Below are 23,043 nucleotides of genomic sequence, written 5' to 3' on the forward strand. Positions count from 1 at the left end.
AGGTTAGTCAGATTTTTCTTCCAGCACTAAAAGAATAGCATCTTTAAAAAAAAGAATATTCACATTTCAGTAATGCATGCCATGTTCCCCCCCCCTTTTTTTTAAGTGTTCATTCTTCTAGTAGAAAATGTTATAAAATACCCTGATTTGGTCCTGTAAGTAAGGTTCTGCCTTGTACAGGACAGTTTAGCTCTATCAAAAAATGCTTTCTTGAAATCTTAATGCTTCCAGGTGGCTTGCCATGAGTAGCAGAGTGCAGCTTCTAAAACCGTTGAAGCTTCAGCTGAAGGTTCCTAAAACAACGCCAGGGGAAATGAAATGATGCCAGTAAAAACAAAGGCCAAGGTAGTTTCAATTCAAAGAAAATGAAATGTAACAGAAGGATTATGTAGAAAGAGACAGATCAGTGAGTTCAGTCCTCTCAAATGGGATTTTGAATTACAAATTGTAAGCAAAAAGAATCACTAATGTTTCCCATTATCAACTGGTTGTGAATAACTCAGAATTGTTTTTGTCCGGTCAGTTATTTTCTTCACTCTTAAGCTGTCTTTTGAAGATCTCCTGAGAGGCTTCTGTTATTCTAATCTAAATTATCCCAAAGAACTTCCCAGAACCTATTTCAAACAAACAGGCTTATCTGCATTTCTGCATGGACTGCAGCTTTGCAGTTTTATCAGTAAAACTTTTTTAGAGAGAGTTTACTTAATAATTTATCATAATGCAGATAATCAGTACAGGTTTTCATACTGAAAGTTTCATCAAAACCAGTAAGAAAATCAGTCTACCATATGAGCTCAGTGCACCAGGCCATTTATTTAAGCAAAGTTTTCCAGAGGGGGCACCTGGGTGGCTCAGTCGGTTAAGCATCTGACTCTTGGTTTCGGCTCAGGTCATGATCTCAAGATTTGTGAGTTAAAGCCACACATTGCGCTCTGTGCTGACAGTGTGGAGCATGCTTGAGATTCCCTCTCTCTCTCTCTCTCAAAATAAACTTAAGAAAAAAAATTTTTTTCTAAAAGTTTTCTGGACTTTGTGGTAAACAAAGCCTTGCTCAAAATCTGTGTCCATAATAAGGACAAAGAACAAAAGCCAAGAAACACCATAAATAAAAAGAAGAAAACTATTAAACAATATTCATGAAATACGAAAAATTACATAACTTATACTATCTAAGATCAATGTAAAACTAAGTATGGAACCATTTGCTCTAAGGAAGCTGTAATAAACCAGGGTAGTAACAGAAGAATGAAGACACCAAATACCCTCATCACCTTCAAAACCAACACCAATAAAGTCCATAACTACTTAATCCGTCTAGTGAGTAAAATTTGGCTCCAGCTTTATTTTCAGAATCTTAATAGATGTCTGATAAGGTAAACCAAGGAAGTTTCCTTTGTACTGAATTACACACCTTGAAACTGTTTCATTTAATAAAACATTAATGAATTTTTAATAAATATTAATAAATTTTCATTTAATAAAATAAAATGAATCTGTTTCATTTAATAAAGTATCTAAATGCCAAAAATGAATAGAATCTTTCAGTTCTACAAATACTGGCACACTGGCACACCTAAACACACTGACAGATCATATTTATAATTATCTGTTCTTGTTGTTACACTTTCAGTGACATTTTCTACACTTAGACCATAATATGGGTATTCTCTCTCTTTTTTTTTTTAAGTTTAGAATACTAGAGAAAAGATTTTTAAAAGTTTGGAAAGACCAAAAATGATCACCCACAAAGAATAAAAAACTGGAAGGTACTGGAATTTTTTATTGGAAACACATTAGGGAACTCGAAGACCACTGAAGTAATACCTTCAAAACTCTGAAGGAAAGATGCTTTCCGATCTAAAATTCTATATCCGAACTATCATTCAAATGTAAGGGAAGAATTTACTTCATACCACAAACTCTCTCAGAAAGTTAGTAGGAATGTGCTCCAACAAACTTAAGAAGTAAACATACAAAGAGGAAGACATGGGATCCAGAAAAAAAGGAGTCTACCACAAATGAGTGGTGAAGGGAACCTAGAGGTAATGACAAGCTTAGAGAATAATTACAATTTGGAGGAGAGGATAGATACTCACGGAACGGTGTTTCCAAGAAAAAACGGTGGATGAATAGATTACCAGGTTAATAAATAAGGGCTGATGTATTCTACAATAGTACCAATAATGAAAGGAATGTTAGAGTAGGAGAAAGGAATTTGGGAATAAACTGGTGATATGTATACAAATACATAATAAAACAAATTTAAAAACCGAAAGCTGTTGTTATCAACAGGAAAAACTAAAGGTAAACTAAAGGAAATGTAATCATAATATACTACGTGCCTGAGACATAATAAGGTAAAACTTAATAAACTACGAGATGGAAGGAGGGAAGTGTGTGTGATAACTTGCATTAAAAGGCTAATTCCTTATCATTCATGGTAAGAAGTCAGTAGGTAACTAATGTCCAAATAAGGAAAATAAGAAAACAACAATATAAGAATGTTATTTGGAAAGGGAGAAGTAAACAGAAGAAACAACCAAAACGGTGAAAGTACTTGTCTCAGGGGAGCAGGAATCCAGGTTAGACAAGAATGAGGTTGAGGGCTATCACAACTGTCAGCCATGTAGCATTATTTCACTTTGTAAATGATATAAATAGGTATTGTTCAGAAAAAAAAAAACAATATCAAATTTAAAAATATGTTAAAAGAGAAGCACGTAATGCAAATAAATTAGTAAAAATACAAGAATTTCTGGCAATAGTTATAAATGTGGTAACTATTTCAGGTACGGATACTCTAAACATATGGGTTAACTATATACTATGGAAAGAGAACAGTCTGGGCAAATATACTGCAAGATAGTGCTAATGGTGAAAAAAACATATACGAATTTTAAGACACTCTCTTCCTCGTTTTTTTACTCAAAAGTTGAATTTTTTCATGCCAATAATTTGTATAGCATGTCAAAATTATCAGAAATTCTTTTCCAGGGCGCCTGGGTTGCTCAGTCGGGTAAGCGTCCGACTTCGGCTCAGGTCATGATCCTGAGGTTCATGAGTTCGAGCCCCGTGTCAGGCTCTGACAGCTCAGAGCCTGAAGCCTGTTTCAGATTCTGTATCTCCCTCTCTCTTTGCCCCTCCCCTGTTCATACCCTATCTCTCTCTCTCTTTCTCTCAAAAATAAATAAAACATTAAGAAATATTTTTAAAGAAATTCTTTTCCAGTCATTAGGTAATGATGGTATATTTTAATAAGAACATTTTTGAGATAAAAGTTTAAACATCCCAACAGCATATGTGTAAGACACAGCACCAAGCCCTAATTCAAATAGCACTAACTATTCTGCCAACAGAGAAAAACAAACTATGGATTTAAAGGAAAAAGAATTCAGCATATGGCATATCACTTTAATACCTAAGATATAAAGTGCCTAGTATTAGCTGTTTACTGTAATATAATAAGTTGCCTCAAAACATAGCTGCTTAAAACAACAGTGAACATTTTTTTAATCTCACACAGCTTCTGTGGGTCCGGAACTCAAAAACAGCTTAGCCAAACAGTTCTGGTTTCTCATGGGGTTACAGTCAATACGTCAGTCAGGATTCAGTCCTCTGCTTCCATTTACATGGTTGGCAAGTTGGTGATACCTACTGGCAAGGGGTCTCTGTTCCTCTCCACAGGGCTGCCTTAGTGTCATTACGATATGGCGCCTAGCTTTCCTCATAGCAAGTGATCCAAGAGAACAAGGCAGACGCATCAATGTCTTTTATGATCTAGCTTCAGATGTCACATACTATCACTTCTGACATTTTCTACTGTTCACATAGACTAATCCTGACACAATGTAGGAGAGGATACACAAAGGCTCAAACACCAGGAGGTGACAATGACCTGGGGCAATCTTGGAAGATGATTATCACAGCATGTTAGAGTATACCTTTAGTATAAGAAAACTGAATTATCAAATGAAGCAATGAAGCATGATAACAGTGAATATCATAACTGCTTGAGAGTAGAATACCTGTTAGGATAACAGGGTCTTACTAGAAAGACATAGCTTTTGCTATGAGAGTATATTAAAATGGAACCAAATTAACACTAGATTACCTAAAATGTAAAAGACAAATATTAAGCAGACTTCACAAAATTGGGATATCCATTGGCTATCAGCAAAATATACATTTTGTCAACAATTATTCAGAATAAAACTCATGATGGGATTGAGTTCTAATGAAATATTTGTTTTATAAATTTTTTAAAATGTTTGTTTCTGAGAGAGAGACAGAGACAGAGACAGAGACAGAGACAGAGACAGAGAGAGAGAGAGAGAGAGAGACAGACAGAATCTGAAGCAGGCTCCAGGCTCTGAGCTGTAAGCACACAGCCCAATGCGGAACTCAAACTCACCAACTGAGAGATTGTGACCTGAGCCGAAGTCGGAGGCTTAACCAACTGAGCCACCCAGGCACTCCTCTAGTGAAATATTTTCTTATGATTATGGTAAAAATTAAAGTAATCCAACTTAATTTGTTAGTAGTTCAGTACTAAGAATACTTGATATGCCAATCAATCAAAGGTCAACTGAAAAAATTACTGGGCAAATGTTTAAATAGCTATATGTAATAGAGAATACTAATGGGTTTAGTCCTCACATTTTAGTTAAGTTTCTTTCTTTTGGGAACAAACCCATTTTTAAGGAAATTGGCCCTCACCTATGAATTCCCTATGAATTTTCATTATAATTGATTTTACTCTTAAGGGGGAAAAAAATCACAAAATTTAGCAAAAAAAAAAAAAAAACAGTCTAATTTAAAATTACATAGAGAGGAATTATTTGTACTATTTGGAGTTAGCCAACTGTCTAGCCCTCACTATTTAGAAAAACGTTAAATTGGCAGGGTGGGGGGAAAAAACCACATAGAGGAAGAAACTTCAATTTCATTCACCTGCTCGAACTTGGAATTTCACTCTATTTAACGAATTTAGGCAACCTTAAATTTAGAATGTACTGTATACCACAGACAACTCACTTAAAAGCCACCTGGAGACAGGAAAGGAACATGCTTTACCATTTTAAATAGTTTGTATCACTTAAAATGAGAGCAATATCTTTAGAATTTTACTTCAACTGCTGTAAGTTATGTTTGCACTCATCAAAACTAACAAAGACCAGTTTTCCTACCATGAGATTAGGTGCTGAAGCCTACTTACTATGACAACTACACTTATCAAATAAGGTCAAATAAGATCACTTCATTTACAGAATATAGGGTTCAAAGCAGGGGGTGTGTATGACTAGTTCTGGGGGTATGGTAGAGGGAGAGAGGAAGTGGGAAGCTACCAAAGAATTCTTCATATCCTTAAATAAGAAGACTCCTATAGTCGAATGAGATTAGGGCAAAAGCTGTGGCAGCTGTAACTTGAGGCAAATTAACAAGAAGACCAGATTCTAGCAAATCCCATACTACTAATTCCCCTAATAGACTCATATGAACTTTGCTTCTTGACATCAGCTCTGTCAACATCAACTATATACCACTGCAGCTCTAAGACTCTAGTCTCCACAGCCTTTCCTTCAAATCAAACATTAGTTAAGGACAGCAAAGGCAAACCAAACAAAAAAAAACCCCAGCAATTAAAAATAATTTTTTGTTCTCTTCAAACATCTTCCTCACAATTAAAAGGAAAAACGGTACAATACTACAGTACCATAAAAAGAAGTCACCTGAGGAGGACTTGGGTAGCTCTATAAGTTAAGCCTCCAACTTCGGCTCAGGTCATGATCTCATGGTTTTTGAGTTCAAGCCCAGAATCAGGCTCTGTGGTGACAGCTCAGAGCCTAGAGCCTGGAGCCTGCTTTGGATTCTGTGTCTCCTTCTCCCTCTGCTCTTCCCTCCCTCCCTCCCTCTCTCTCTCTTTCTCAAATATAAACAAACATAAAAAAAAAAAAAGAAAGAAAGAAATCACTGGATAATGACAGATCTTCTTAAGCTTCTCCCTCTGTCAACAGCAGAGGGAAGGTCACTGCAAATCTCACAAAGATTCTCCAAGGTAACCCAGCCTCCCATGTTCACTCATCACTTTCCCAACTTGAACTCTGCCTTGGTTATGGAGGTCATTTATTTGGGTTAATAGTAAGAGTTGCTTCTTTGGAATAAACACCACTTATCAGAGAAGCTTTAACATGTTCTGAAAGATATTAATGTTAACTGCTATCCATTATCCTTAACATAAAAAGACAGTAATTTTTTATTACTCTCAACCCCACTGCTTATTCTTCCTCTCTTTTCCCCATCCTCCAAGCATACAAACACATGCAGAAGATTTCATTAGAATCATTCAACATGTCAGAATTCAATTACCAACTGCTTAGATGCTAACTGGGAGAAAAAAATTGAAGCTAGATGCACTGATGAAGTCAATTTTATGAAAAGAAACCCACCCTAACACAGAGACAGAATTTGGTTATACACCAACTATTTTTTATTTTAAGGAAATGCTTTGGCATAAAATTTAAAGGTATTTTCTTCCCCCTTCTGTCCATAGTCCCTCAAACATCTCCCGCACTCAAAGTTGAACTCTGTTATAACCTTAATTTTTAAAAATCAAAGTCAAACAAGAGCAGATGCATTTCATTAAAGAAACAGAAATATATACATATACAATGGTGCTTTTTTATTTATTTGAGGGGGGAAGGGCAGAGAGAGAATCTCAAGCAGGTTCCGCACTGATGGCATGCACCCCTACATAAATTTTACAGAATATATAGTAAAAATATCCCATGTAGATGAGCCAGGTTCTTATCTTAAAAATTCTGGTATCAAAAACTTGAGCAAGGACTTAGGGTTAGCCTAATCCTAGTACATGTCTCCTCTGATCAATAATGCTTATAGAGGGGCACAGGGGTAGTTGACTGAGTGACTGACTCTTGATTATGGCTCAGGTCATGATCTTGTAGTTTGTGAAATTGAGCCCCACGTTGGGCTCTGTGCGGTCAGATTCCTTCTCCCTCTCTTTCTGCCCTCCCCGTGCTTGTGTGCATCTCTCTCTCTCTCTCTCTCAAAAATAAAATAAAATAAAATAAAATGCTTATTAAAAGAACAAGCATAAATTTTCAAAGTCTTTACCAAACATGCCAAAGATAACCTTTTATTTAAAATAATGAATAACTGATGTGGTCTATAAGAGGATGACTTTTGCCTTTGAGGTCTTAGCAAAAGGGATATATAAAGCCTGCTTCTGCTCTCTCTTAAAAATAAGAATCTTATTACAGACTTCACTTTCCAAATACAAAGGAGGAGTCTCCACAACAACACAAAGGAAAGGATTAAACCATTAATTTACTGCTAGGAATTTATCCAAGGGATACAGGAGTACTGATGCATAGGGGCACTTGTACCCCAATGTTTATAGCAGCACTCTCAACAATAGCCAAATTATGGAAAGAGCCTAAATGTCCATCAACTGATGAATGGATAAAGAAATTGTGGTTTATACACACAATGGAATACTACGTGGCAATGAGAAAAAATGAAATATGGCCTTTTGTAGCAACGTGGATGGAACTGGAGAGTGTGATGCTAAGTGAAATAAGCCATACAGAGAAAGACAGATACCATATGGTTTCACTCTTATGTGGATCCTGAGAAACTTAACAGAAACCCATGGGGGAGGGGAAGGAAAAAAAAAAAAAAGAAGTTAGAGTGGGAGAGAGCCAAAGCATAAGAGACTGTTAAAAACTGAGAACAAACTGAGGGTTGATGGGGGGTGGGAGGGAGGGGAGGGTGGGTGATGGGTATTGAGGAGGGCACCTTTTGGGATGAGCACTGGGTGTTGTATGGAAACCAATTTGACAATAAATTTCATATATTAAAAAAAAATTAAAAAAATAAAAATAAAAATAAAATGAGGTATCTGCAGTACTCTAGTCAACGAAAAAAAAAACCATTAATTTTACTGAGGTGAGGATATAGTACTTGTAAGAATTTTAGTGCCAAATGTAACTTTAACCAGCCATTATTTTATGGGGAGCATTCTTATAATAAGCTAAAAGGATGTGGCTAAAAGTTCCCATAGAATAGGGCTAACCTTTGGGCACCTGGGTGCCTCAGTTGGTTAAGCGTCTGAGTTCAGCTCAGGTCAGATCTCAATGTTCATGAGTTCAAGCCCTCCATCGGGCTCTGTGCTTATAGCTCAGAGCCTGGAGCCTGCTTTGGTTTCTGTGTCTCCTTTTCTCTCTGCCTCTCTCTCTCTCAAAAATGAATAAATATTTAAAAAAAAAAAAAGAGAGAGAGAGAATAGGGCTAACCTTAACAGTAGGAAGCATCTTAGTAGACTACACATGAATATTATCAATAAACATTCTTTCGGTAAATTTCACTGGCAATCAAATAGAACTGAACTTTGGCCAGAGAGAAAAGTATCTGCAGAGTCTATTTCAACCACTGTAGAGTTCCTTAGAATAATTTTATGACTTGTTTTTTGTTTTCTAAATGGTAAAAAGCAGCACAGTTTGGGCTAAAACCTTTTAAAAACTGCACACATGCCAAAAATTTGAGTAGGTGCTTCACCTACAGGAAAGCCAAATTTTCAACTTAATTCCAGCAACTATGCACAAGGTTGTAAAAATGGATCTAATTTGTATATACTTTTCCAGTGTGATCCCTAAGTCCATTTAATATTTCTTGAGAACACCATAAACACCCACCTATGTCCATATTCTAGACAGAAAAAGACCTATTTTGCCAAAGAAAAAAATTAAAGAGGAAGAAATGACATAGGATTAAATCTTTAAATAGGTCAAGGAGAATATTTGTTAAGGAACCAAAATTGATTTTTACAAGAACATCATTAATATATTACAGGTACCTAATATATTAGGTGACACATCACATACTATTTCTAGAAAGAGATCAGAGAATCTTAATTTTTTTAATGTTTTCTTAAATAATTACCCCCATGGCCAATGTGAAAACCAAACATAAGTAGTCTTCATTTCAGAAAGGAAAAACATCTCTTACCCAAATGGAAGAATGTTTGTTACAGCAAATCCAATCAATTTTTAAAGAAAAACACAAATGTTTCACTGATAATGCTTCTGAAAAGAGAATATGTCTAAATATACATAAAGTTTTCCTGTCACTATTTCTATTGTTTTCATTTTCTTTGAACTTTATTGTTAATATTCATTGGTCTCAGGAGAGTTGACTCACAAGAGCCACAGTGTTCTTTCAGCAGTCCCATTAATCTCTGTGACAGTACCCTCTCTCAAGGTTAAATTCAAATACTTATCTTTGTTATAAATAAAAACAAAGCACCAAACCACTATCAAACCGAGCTTCATCCCTACCCACCTTCAGTCTAGTTTGTCTTATTAGAATATGACTAAAACTTGTAGTTTTGTCAAAAGACAAAGTGAATGCTACTACTTAAAAAATAAAAACATATAAGGTAAATATTCTCAACTAACTGCAGATAACATTTCTTTGTTAAAATATTTGAAGTCCTGGGTGCCTGGGTGGCTCAGCTGGTTGGGCATCTTACTTCAGCTCAGGTCACGATCCTATGGTTCGTGGGTTTGAGCCCCGTGTCAGGCTCTTTGCTGACAGCTTAGAGCCTGGAGCCTGTTTCGGATTCTGTGTCTCCCTCTCTCTCTGCCCCTCCTTTGCTCATTCTCATTCTCTCTCTCTCAAAAATAAACATTTAAAACATGTGTGTGTGTGTGTGTGTGTGTGTGTGTGTGTGTGTGTGTATATATATATATATATATATATATATATATATATATATATATATATATATATATATAAAGTCCTTAAAGAGTAATCTATGAAATTTTAAATACTAGAATGCTAAATATTGTAGCATCATACAATTTTTTTTAATTTGTAACTTAAATTTTATTGTAACAATTATAGCTGCAGTTAGTGAATGGCTGCCTATGTAAGACAATATTTAAGAAAAGCTGAAAAGATATGTGTAAAACAGCCCTTAACCTAAGGTAGACATAAACTAGCACAGAAGAGAAAGTGATTAAATCATACAAAAGCAATTATAATATATTAAAAAGTATAAAATGACAAAGTATAATTAAACATATAGGCTGAGGAACAATAGATAAGACAATAACAAAACAGGGTACAGACCATAAACAAAGATTAATTTTAAGCCAGAATGTTTAGGTGGTAAAACTGGAAATCCACCAGGAAAAGATTCTGTATAAGAAAAAGAGCATAGATTAGAAAATCAACAAACTGTATTTACGAAACATCAACACTATAGCTTCTCTAGAATACAGTAGCTATGCTAGGAAGTATCTCACCTAAAAATGAGGTTAGAAATACTTAAAGGTTTGGTTGATGGGAGACTCCAAAGGCCAGGCTAAGATGCTTGTGAATGAGTGTTCTGGACATCTATCAATTCAACTGAAATCAATAAACACTTTTAGAGAGAACCAACTATGTACAACGTACCAAGACCTAATTCCCAAACTCAAATATATGGGGGGAACAACACACAAATTATTAGTATGTAATATAAGTAGGATAAAACAGATATCAAAGCAGAAACAAAGTCTAATGGAATTACAACAGAGGCCTGATTAATACCAACTGTGAGGATTTAGGCAGGCTTCACAAGGGAGGAAGCATCTGATCTGAACCTTATAAAGATAGGCAGCCTTTCAACAGAGATTTCCTAATCGCAACATCACCATCAGTCAAATCAGCTAAGATTATGCTTTCATATAATGTTTATTTAGGAGGTCCTTATTGCTGGGATTTGCCTAATTTCGTTTTTTTATACAGCAATTACTTACAAATTGCACTATAACACACCTTTTGACAGAAAGAGCATATCACAGCACTCAGCACAGTGACAGTTCCATAACGGGCACACAATAAATGTTTACTGAGGACAACTACAGATTATTCTGAAATCTTATTTAGCCAATCAAGGTGAAATACAGCTTACAAAAAAATATTAATGAAACAACTCAGAACTAAATTTAATACAGAGCTAAATTCTTGAGTAAGGGAAACAGAAAGTTCAGCAAAATTAAATGCAGTCTATCAAGAGAAGAGGCATTATAATTAAAAAACACGATAGCAGAAAAGGCTCATCACCAATATGTGTCATCACCAATATGTGCAGCATTGTTTTTATCATTCATGTACTTTATTCATGAATATTGAATGGAATTGTAAAATAGTTTAGATGTATATATGGATCATACTAGAAACACTTTAAGTAACCATTGTATAATCAAGTCTTAGTATCAGTCACATATATACCTAAAGATAGACATTACAAAGACTTTGTGAAGGGCAGTGAATTTTGGTGAGTGTGTGACAGAAAAACTGGCCAAGGCAAGTGTATAGATCAGTATAGGACCATCTACTATCTCCAAGGTCAATAAGATAGAATGGAAGACATCTATCTACCTTAGCCCAGGGAGATCACTGCTCTTTCTTGACCATTTTGAATACACTGGATCAGACCACTCAATGATGCTGTCCTCTTTCTCAGACTCTCAGCACCATTACCATGATGCACTTACTCCCCACTCGGGAGACCATCTTCTCTCTTGCCTTCTATAATGCCATATTCTCCTTTTTCTCTCCCATCTCAACTGGCCTTTTCATTTTAGTTTCTTTTCAAACACCACCCTCTCCTACCCAAACCCATCTCTACCTACTGAGGATTCCAACAGCTCAGCTCTAAGTCCAGGTTCTTCTGTTAATATTTTACCTCTAGACGATATGACTGATTCCTACAGACTTCAATATGATTTTTAAACTCAAGTCCCCAAAATTAATTTCTATGGACTTTTTATCATTATGTTACATTGTCTTCCCCATAAGGCAATATGCTCCAGAGGCTGTAGGGAGCATGTCTTTTCACTACTATCTAATCAAGTCTAGCAACAGACTTTTACACATAGAAAGCATTTGATAATTTTATACTGAATAAATAAAAGACATCAAGTATGTCTAAGGAAAATGAGTAAAAATTAAGCCTGATATCTTGGAGGGATATAGACTAATCAAGGTACATCAACTCTAATAAAATAGCCATATTTTCATATCATAGCTTTATGATTTAGGTCAGATTTTCAGAACAATCAACTTGTTCAATTAAGTTCTAAATTAAACTAAGGCTTTAGGATATCAAACAATATGGAGAACACAGTAATATCTGCTTTGCGAATTTAGAAATGGTATTTGAAAAAAGCCCAAGGTATCTATCCTGTATCATTAAGCTTGGAGGTAAGATGTTTTTGAAATTCACAGCTCATTTATTTCAAGGGAATGAGAACATGAAGTGGATAATTAAAAGTGCTGAGATGGGTGCCTGGGTGGCTCACTCGGTTAAGCCTCTGACTTCAGATCAGGTCATGATCTCACATGATCTCACAATTCGTGGGTTTGAGCCCCACATCAGGCTCTGTGCTGACAGCTCAGAGCCTGGAACCTGCTTCAGATTCTGTATCTTCCTCTCTCTCTGCCCCTCCCATGCTCAATCCTCTATCTCTCTGTCTCTCAAAAATATATAAACATTAAAAAAAAAGTGCTGAGAAAAGAGTCAATGACAATTTGAAATAGATTTTTAATTCTGAACTAATTATAAAAATACAGAGAGGCTGCAAAATTAGTACACAGTTCCCATATACCCCTCCACCCAGCCTCCTCTAATGTTAAGAGCTTACATAACCATAGTACAGTGATCAAAATTAGGAAATTTACATTGGTGCAATACTCTTCACAAAACTAAAGACCTTCTTCTAATCTCAACAGTTTTCCCCTAATGTCCTGTATCTGTTTTAGGATCCAGTCTGGGATCCCATAGTTCATTTAGTTAACATTTCTTCTAAGTGCCACTCCATCTACAATAGTTTTCAGTCTTTGTCTTTCACAATCTTGACACCTTTAAAGTGTACTGCATAGTTATTTTATAAAAATGTTCCAGAATTTGGATTTGTCTGGTATTTTCTCATAACTGGAATAAGATTACACATTTTGGAGAAAGAGCACAGATATGAGATTATCTACTTTCTCAGTATATCATATCAAGGGGACCATGATGTCAATATCTCACTACTGCTAATGCTAACCTGAATCATTCTGTTAAAGTGGTGTCTATTAGGTCTGTTCACAGAAATGTTAGTCTTCCCTTTATACCTAATAAACATCTCAGGGAATATATTTTGAGACTATTATTCCTCAAATGTTCACCCACTAATTTTCACAACCATCACTGGATCTGGTCTGCAACACTTATTACTGAGGTGTTTGTTTCGTGGTGATTTTTAAAAATCTGCATCCTTCTACACTTACTAATTAGAAATCTTCTTCGGGAAAGAACTGCCTTCACCCCCCTACTTACTTATGCATTTGATTATTTATATCAGTATGAGCTCATATTTATTTCATTCTATGGATTAAATTCAAATATTACCATTATTTATCTTTTTACTCAAATTGTTTTAACATGAGACATTAGGTGCTCCTTCAGGTTGGCTCCTATGTTCTTTCACAAGCCTGCATTCTTTTGTTGAGCATTTTCCTATTTTCTGGAACCACAAAGTTATCCAGGCTCACTGCATATTTTCCCTGCCCCAACCCTGAAATCAACCATTTCTTCAAGATGCCTTGGTTCATCTTACTGAAGAAAGGTGTATAGAAACCAGAATCTGGGTGTTAGGTGTGCTTACTACTTCTAAGCCCTCTTGGTGGACAAAGTGAGGAAATATAAGCATATATAACAACCCCATACATACATACATATCAGTATTTCTATATTTATTTGCATATAAATTAAATACCATGAATTCATACTAATATCTCTGATGCCAGTACAACGCTACAGGGTTTACTTAAGCCTTCCCACTTCACTTATTTATAACTTCTTGCTTGAACAATGAAAAGCTCGCCCTCATTATCTATATTTACTTGAATTCTAGTACACATATCAAGTGCTCTCAGAATGGCTAGCCTATCCTTTGTGAGAAACACATTTATTACCAGATTACAACATTTATGTATAGTTCTTTGTCTTTAGCTTTCTAGCATTCAGTCAAGACAATGTCTTCCAAAACTATTTAGGTTAGTTCCTTTCTTCCCCAGCCCTTTGAGGGTGTTTGTATTATACATTTATAAAACAGGTTTACCTGTTAGTGTTTGTATTCTCTTTGGCTTTTCCCCCCACCCCACCCCACCCCACATCTTGATTGGTTTTGTTTACCTAGTTTTTAGCATATGTGAAATAGTACTATGGTTCGGAGAGTCAAAGTCTTTATTACATAACAGAAGGTTCTCCTCAAACCTACCACCCCAATCCCATTTCCCCTTTCTTTCCACTCTTCTCATCACTCCCATAGATAACTGGTCTCTTTAGTTTCTAGTTTATCCTTCCTGTTTTCTTTTGAAAAAGGAAAAAAAAGATGAGATGTAAGTGTATTTTCTTATACCAAGAGTAGCATACTATAGATAGTCTTTGTGCTTCCCCCCTCCCCCCAACTTAACAGGATGTCCATATCAGGTCATTAGAGATCTTCCTCACTTTTTCTTAAAGCTGCCAAGTCTCCAGTTTGTGGATGTACCATAGAAGACTCAAGTCCTCTCCTACCTACAGGCAATTAGGTTGTTTCTAATATTTCACAATTACCCACAATACTGTAAAGAACCATTTATATAAGTATTTTTATATTGCCTGAGCTATATCTTCAGATACAACAAGATGATGGATAGCTGAGTCAGTAAGTTAACTGCATATGTATATATGGTAATTATAACCTATATTAAAAAATCATGTTTTGAACTTTAATAATTTTTAAGAGTAAAAGGGGGCTTCTACAACCAAAAAATCTCAGACAAGTTAATATACATAACACAAAAGTACAAACAGAATACAATGGAATGTCAATGTCCTACATTAAGAAAGGGCACTCGTATCTAAGGCCATGATAAACAATGCCAAGGTTTACAGTCTGCAGGATTCCTAGGTTCTCTCCACTTTCAGGTATCATTTTCATTTCATATGTAAGGAATTTGTTTAATCTTTTTAGAACATTTTTAATGTGTTGAACCAAAAACAATGAGTAAAGTAACAACTTATTTCCAAACTCACGTTCTGCCAAAAAGGAATACTTTTAGTTCCATCTGAATATTAAAAAAATGGAAAATTGAAAGAAATGAAGTTATCTTTTCAAAACACTTTCAAGATAAAACATAGGATTTTGAATTAAAAAAAAAACAGTACAGCAAGGACATCAAATGTGCAAATGCTACACTCAACTATCATGAATAAACCTCACATGTGATGCTGAACAAAAGTCACAGAAGAATGAATATGATGACTCATTTACATAAAATAAAAATATGCACAACTAACCTATACTTATTTAATATATACACAGGTTGCAAAGAAAAGCAAAGAACAATAAAAGCCAAAATAATAATTTCCTCTAGAGGAAGGGAGGAAAAAATGATCAGGAAGGAATATACATATGATTTCTGGGATGCCAGTAATCTTCTAATTTCTTGAGATGATCACTTTACATGTATTATTTACATTGTGTGTATATGTGTATTTTATGTACTTCTTCTAACGTATTTAATCTTGCAGAATAATGAAAGACAAATTTAAAAAGTAATATCACTGCTTTGTGGCAAACTGTAACTTCTACTAGGAAGAGTGAAGACACCAATGAACTACCATAACTGGCAGTCACTGAATAACAAAAAGTGAAAATTAACCTTGTTTTAAACCAGGTTTTAATCTTCACAAACAAAAGAAAACATACTATGTATTTACTAACATCATCAGAATTAAACTTTGGAAGGCAAGGTGGCACCTGATAAAGATTATTCATTATTCATCAAATCTGAAAAAATTAAATATACCATATTTTAACATGATAAAGAATATACTTTAATCCTAGAATTATTATGCCTATAGTGGAAATACTAAAATAATTCCTTCCCTTTACATTTCCTATTTCACAAAAACATCAACAGATGAACCCAAATATATACGCAGAAATTTAAAACACACAAAAAAATTCAGGTATTAGAACTATTTTTAATACAAGTCCAAAATCAATTGCTTTTCTACTATTATACTTTCATGAATTCTGATTAGCCATTTCTCCAAGATCACTAGCTTTTTTTAGTGGAGATTCATATTTAGAGATCACAATCTGGGTGCTAGGGATGTTGACTACCACTGGTTGTCATTTGCAACAACATGGTTAAGAAGTGAGTGGCAGAGCTAGTTAGTACAAGAGCTGAGATCACATGGAAAATATCCTAGTTGTAACCCTATACTCTTTTCACTGTATTTAAATGAACTACATCCATGTGTATCTTGCATATGGCCATGAGCTATCATTTGTCATTATTTTTATATCCATCACTTACTGAGACACCTTGGAAAAGTCATTCATCCACTCTAAACTAGTTTTCTATGTAATATATAAAATAAATAATCTGATGTCCTTATTTCTCAAATCATACAAAGAGTAAATAGGACATTACATGTGAAGGCTCTTTTGATAATAACATAAAAATTGACAAAAGATTAAAAGGGCATCTTTCGGTTTACGCAGACTGGTAACAGAAAACATTAAAGGGGTGGAGGACAGAAGACAAATGAAAAAATTAAGGAGGTAACATAAATAAGGGCCTGTCTTATAAATTAAATATTTTCAGTAATTAAAAACATTGTGATACTAGTTCAACAAAGGAGGCTGAATGAAATCCTAGAAATAGCCTAATTGTTCAATGAAATGAGCAATGAAATAATTTCCTATCAATGATCTAGTTAAATTGTTAGCCATGAAGAAAAATAAGACCCTCACCACACAAAATATCCTAAAATAATTTAAATTAAGAAGTAAAGGTAAAAAATGGAAGTCCAGAGCAACTTAAAAATATTTATAGGCAAATATTTATATGTTCTCAAAACAGGGATAAACAAACCAAAAAAATCCTTGGGGAAAAGGCCAACACGGAAGAGAGACAGCATTTGATTTATATTAACAAATGAAAATTTAAGACATGAATAAATACTTAGCCTCACTGGTAATCAAATAAATGTAAATTAAAACAAAAATTAAATATTTTCCGGGGCGCCTGGGTGGCTCAGTCGGTTAAGCGTCTGACTTCGGCTCAGGTCATGATCTCACGGTTCATGGGTTCGAGCCCCACATCAGGCTCTGTGCTGACAGCTGGGAGCCTGAAGCCTGCTTCGGATTCTGTGTTTCCCTCTCTCTCTGCCCCTCCCCGACTCGTGTGCTGTTTCCCTCTGTCTCAAAAATAAATAAACATTCAAAAAAAATTGTTTTTAAATTAAATATTCTCCATCCATCAGACTGGCACTTTAAAATAAGGGGGGGGGGGCACCTACATGGCTCAGTCAGTTAAGCGTCCAACTTTGGCTCAGGTCATGATCTTGCCATTCCTGAGTTCGAGCCTCGTGTCAGACTCTGTGCTGACAGCTCAGAGCCTGGAGCCTGTTTCAGATGCTGTGTCTCCCTCTCTCTCTGCCCCTCCCCTGCTCGCACTCTGTCTCTCTCTCTCTCTCTTAAAAATAAATAAACATTAAACAAAAAAAAAACTTTTTAAAAAGGAGGAAGAAAATTGATAATATCAACTACTGTTGGCAACAGTGAGGGAAAACCGGTACGCTGCTTCTATCAAAAGGTGCTGCATTTGAAAAGATGTGTATTGTTTCTATAAGGACCATGCACTGTATAATAAAATGAATATAAAACAGGAATGAAAAAAGAAATTAAAAAGTCAGATTTTTGTGTCTGAAGTGGATCTGTTGTGAAGTCTAAAAATGTCCCACAAATCTCTTCAGTAAAGATTGCATGATAATGCAATTGTGGCATAAATTCTCTCTCAAACCAAATTAAAAGTTTCAACGAGAGAAAAACAAAGTGGCGGTAGCTTAGCAGAATTAGCAGATATGCTTCTCTAAAATTTAAACTTCATTCTGACAGGTTACAGATCCAGAAAGTCTCACGTAAAATCATGGCTGAGCCACTTACAGAGCTGTGTGTATTCAGGTAAATAATTCAATTTCTTGGAGTCACTTTCTTACCTGTAAAACGTGCACAAAACCACCTGCCCCACAAGATCAATGTCAAGGTTAGAAATAATGAATGACCAAAGGCCTGAGTTCAAGTAATGGGCACATAACAGGAACTTACCATATCGTCACTAGTACTGTTATGGAGTTTAGTTACACCTAATTTTTGAAAAATTATCACTCCAATGAAGTGAAAAAGTATAGTTTATACATCCTGTATGACTGTGAAATATGCTCTCTAAAGTGAATATTTAAAAAGGAGGGAAAGAAAGAGAGAAAGGAAAAAGCAGAGAGAATATAGGTAAAAGAAGAATAAAAAAACAGAATGAAGTTAAACAGACGTTAGCCAAGATTAGCAATGTACTGTAATGAAGGAAAATGGCAAATAGTAATACTGACCACCCTGAAGCTTAAGAGAACCCACTCATTGAACTGACATTGAACTTACCAATTAAATGCGATCAACTTGAAGATGAACTTTCTCCTATGCTGAGGTGTCCTCACAAAGCTGTGGAATAAAACTTGCCTTTTCTATTTAAAGCCATTCCTTTATTGCTAAACAGTTGGTCTCAGAGGAAGGCAGCAAGCAGGGTTAGAAAGAGAAAAAAGAGGAGGATAAAGATGAAGAGAAAAACAACATGCAATCATGGATCAATCTCTTCACCCGATCCTTTCAGATTCTCCTCGGGTTCTAACCTGTAGTTGTTGGGAGCTATCATTGAGGTTATCCTCCCTCCGTCGAGCCTCCTCAAGCATCTGCGCACTCTTCTTCTTTTCCACCTGTTCCTTGTGCTTCAGATTTGCTACCTTCTTATTCTGGTCTTTCACTTGCCTATTGATAAGGGAGGAGAAAAATCAAGCTTTTCATATATCTGCATAAAAAAGAATATTTTTATTTAGAAATAGATAGCACTGATGCCAAAAACTGGCTGAAAACCAACAAAGAATTTCTGCTGCAAAATTTTTCTAACAATTCAAAATTCTTTCCTACCAATGGAAACAAATTGGTAACAATGGTGTTTCAGAAACATGTGTTCAAGCAAGTACTTTATGAACCACAAAATTATAAAACAAAAGAAAGACATAGGATAGTCTGAAATAGCAGAAGAAAAGAAACCAATTCAGAGATTTATGTTGGAAATAGGGAAAGGCTACTGACATCAATGTTACGAAATATTTTCTCTTTTTTATTTGCATATCTATTACTGGTTTTTGACTTGCGATTAACATTAGGTTTCTACATAACATCTTATGCATATATCAGCCTATATTAAGTTGATGGTCATTTAAGCTTGAACCCGTTCTTTACTGATAGAGAATTTAAAATAATGGTCAAAAAGATATGCACTGGACTTGAGAAAAAAGAGTAAGACCTCAGTGAGACCCTTAACAGAGAGATAGAAAACATAAAAAACCAATCAGAGATGAACTCTGTAAATGAAATTAAAAATACACTATATGAAATAAATAGACTGGAGGAAGCAGAACACCGGATCAGTGACCTGGAGGACAGAGTAATGGAAAACAATCAAGCTGAACAGGAGAGAGGAAAAAAATAATAATAACAAATGCAAAGAGACTTAGGGAACTCATTGACACCATCAAGTGTAATAACATTGGAAATATAGGAATCTCAGAAAGAAGTGAGAGAGAAAAGAGGGTAGAAAATTTATTTGGAGAAATAATAGCTGAAAGCTTCCCTATATGAGGAAGGAAATGGAAATCCAGATCTAGGAAGCCCACAGAAGTCCACAACAAAATCAACCCAAGGAGGTCCACACAAAGATATACAGTAATTAAAATGGTGAGGAGTGACAGAGAATTTTAAAAGCAGCCAGAGAGAAGAAAACAGTCATATACAAGGGGACCCATTAGGCTATCAGCTGATTTTTCAGCAGAAACTTTGCAGGCTAGAAGGGAGTGGCATGATATATTCAAAGTGCTAAAGGAAAAAAGCCTGCAGCCAAGAATACTCTATCCAGAAAGGATGGCTCCCCAGAGCTGATTAATACAACAAACAGCTTGGGTGCCCCTTGTGCGTTTTCCTGTGTGCTATCTCACCTCACTTCACCATATACCTGTGAAGTGGGCACTATGTTATTTCTATTTTAGAAATGAGGGGCGCCTGGGTGGCTCAGTCAGGCGTCCAACTCTTGACCTCAGCTCAGGAGATGATTTCACAGTTCGTGAAATCAAGCCCCACATCGGGCTCTGCACTAACAACGCAGAGCCTGCTTGAGATTCGCACTCTCCCTCTGTCTCTCTGCCCCTTCCCCACTCATATGGGTGCACACACTCTCTCCCTCAAAATAAATAAAAACACTTAAAAGATAGTAAAAATAGAAAATTTATTCAAAATCAAACAGTAAATTAGTGACATAGATGGTAAAATAAAAGGTCTGATGGAAGTGCACACTAATAGGCTATCCTAAGGTCACATTTCAGATCTGTACTTTCTGCAATCTTGAATATCCACAGAAATATTTAGCCACAGAGAATAAAAACAGATACCAGTAAAAGAAACAAAAATGCAAATCATGTTTATATTTGATTCTCCTCACTACATAATTTTCTATGCTAATGTTTTGATTTTTATTAATCTGATATCAATTATATCCTAATGGAAAAAAACAGATTGGGACCTTTGCATTAGAAAAGACCAAAAAATGAAGCAAGATTTTCTTTTCATGAATCAAATTGCTCTTTCTCAAAATTAAACTTCTCATAACATTAGTTTACTGATACAAATATTTGCTGTTTTTAGAGTGAAAAAAATTTTAGATGGTATATAAATTCTTTTCACCCTGCATCTGTGGATTATTCCAGATGGTGCTAGCAACCACTAAAGCCATAGCAGTAACCTGGTTATTTGGAGCATTATGACACATGGAGGAAGAAACCTAATTAAAATCACCTGTGTATTTTTTGGTTAGCGGGCCAACCTTAAAGACTCAACTGTTGATCCAATCAAAACCCTTTTCATTCTTCAGTACTTTTTATCGTTATTATTATCTGAGAATGAGTGGTTTATTTTTATCCTGACTTTACCCACAAGCCATAGAACTAGGTCAGGGTGTTTTTAGTGGTGTTTCAGAAAAGAGAATAAAAAATCCCACTGCCCCTATCCTATCCCAATAATCATTCCAATCCAACTTGTAGTATGCATTTAAAAACCAAAACTGTTTGGGGGTGCCTGGGTGGCTCAGTCAGTTAAGCGACTGACTTTGGCTCAGATCATGATCTCTCAGTTCATGAGTTTGAACCAAACCCCCCCCTCCGCTGGCAGGCTCTGTGCTGACAGCTCAGAGCCTGGAGACTGTTTTGGATTCTGTGTCTCCCTCTAACTCTGCCCCTCCCCCACCCTCACTCTGTCTCTCTCAAAAATAATAAAAACAATTTTTTTTTAATGTTTGTGGCACCTGGGTGGCTCAGCAGGTTAAGTTCCAACTTCAGTTCTTCAGTTCAGTTCATGATCTCACTGTTCATGGGTTCAAGCCCCACATCAGGCTCTGTGCTGACAGCTCAGAGCCTGGAGCCTGCTTCGAATTCTGTCTCCCTCTCTCTCTCTGCCCCTCCCCAGCTCATGCTCTCTCTCTCTCTCTCTCTCTTTCAAAAATAAATAAACTTAAAAAAAAACAAAAAGATAATTTTAATCTTCAAAATACTGGTCATAGGATTTTTTTAATGATTATCTCCATCAACTCCAAAAAGACACGACAAAATACTAAGTAATAAATATAGAATACCAAGATGAATACAAAGCATGATCCTAAACATATGTGTGCATACACACATACATAACTGAAAAAATTAAAAAGAAAAAACTTAGGATGTTTTTAATGTTTCTTTTAATGGTATTCTGTAGTTTCTAAATTTTCTAAAATAGACAAAATACTTTTAAAAAACATTTTAAAATTATGTTTTTAAAAATGAGATGTGGTTTTACCTCAAAATAGGATCTTCATCTATATCAGACTAACAGAAAGTAGTCCAGTATGGCACATTTAAGTTTCCCTTATTTTTTTTGGTCTTTAATTTTCCACTTCCAACTCCATTTTCTTTTCATGTTTTCAATTTCTTTTCTTTAACTTAGTTTTCTGGCTTTAGCTCTACATTTTCACTCTATAGACTAAAGGATAATTAAATAGGAAAATAAAATGATTTTATCTAATAAGTCAGGCAACCAAGAAAAGTATAGAAAATTTTAAGAGTATTAAATCAATATCTCTCCCATTGTCTCTCTTACCCCACCTTCTTGTATAATGTTTACGTGCACATGCAACACAAATATATGGAAAGTTCTGAATTCACAAATTAACTAGAGTGGATGAATACACCCAACTTTCTTGTCTAATATCCTTTTCAACACTGTTTCTTGGGCAAAGAACACAAACAGCAGTATTATCACAACATACGTGATAAGTAAAAGGAAAGATGTAACTTGAGGAATTGTTTGGGAATAAATATTCTGAGATGTAATAGAATCTGTGAAACATGAAATTACTTTCTCTTATAAATAGATCAATATGTAATTCGATTTAAATCTGGGTAGACAAGAAAACCCAAATATGTTAGTAAACCCATACCTTAAACAGAAAGAAAAGGATTTAAATGGCTTAGTATAGATTTTTTTTTTTTTAACTCTCTTAGACTGCTATTAAGCCTGAATTAATTAACTGGGGTTAAATTCAAAGTGAAGTTATATCCTTTAATATCCTTCAAGCAAGAAAAGGAGAAAGGAGATTCAGAAATGAATTAATCCTTTAAAATGTGATTCTCAATTGAGGAGTTCCCAACTATTATAATAAATAATGAAATAATGAATGAATGAATGAATGAATGAATGAATAATGAATGAATTTAACTCTCTCCATTCTCACACAGATATGAATAAATTAATGTGTAAGAAGAGAGAAATGCAAAAATGGAAAAGAAGACAGATTTAT

At 35.2% G+C, this 23,043-nt stretch overlaps 1 protein-coding gene across 9 annotated transcripts in view; it reads right to left on the reverse strand.

The window, feature by feature from the left end:
- ERC1 (ELKS/RAB6-interacting/CAST family member 1) overlaps positions 1-23,043 on the reverse strand; it is a 509,468-nt gene that overhangs the window by 266,211 nt on the left and 220,214 nt on the right. For all 9 annotated transcript variants that reach the window (XM_042945440.1, XM_042945438.1, XM_042945439.1 and 6 more), the window contains one exon: positions 18,794-18,929. In XM_042945440.1, the coding sequence (XP_042801374.1) occupies positions 18,794-18,929 (136 nt within the window). The remainder of the gene's footprint in view (positions 1-18,793; positions 18,930-23,043) is intronic.

The sequence above is a fragment of the Panthera leo genome, chromosome B4 (assembly GCF_018350215.1).
Source record: "Panthera leo isolate Ple1 chromosome B4, P.leo_Ple1_pat1.1, whole genome shotgun sequence".
Taxonomy (NCBI): Eukaryota; Metazoa; Chordata; class Mammalia; order Carnivora; family Felidae; genus Panthera; species Panthera leo.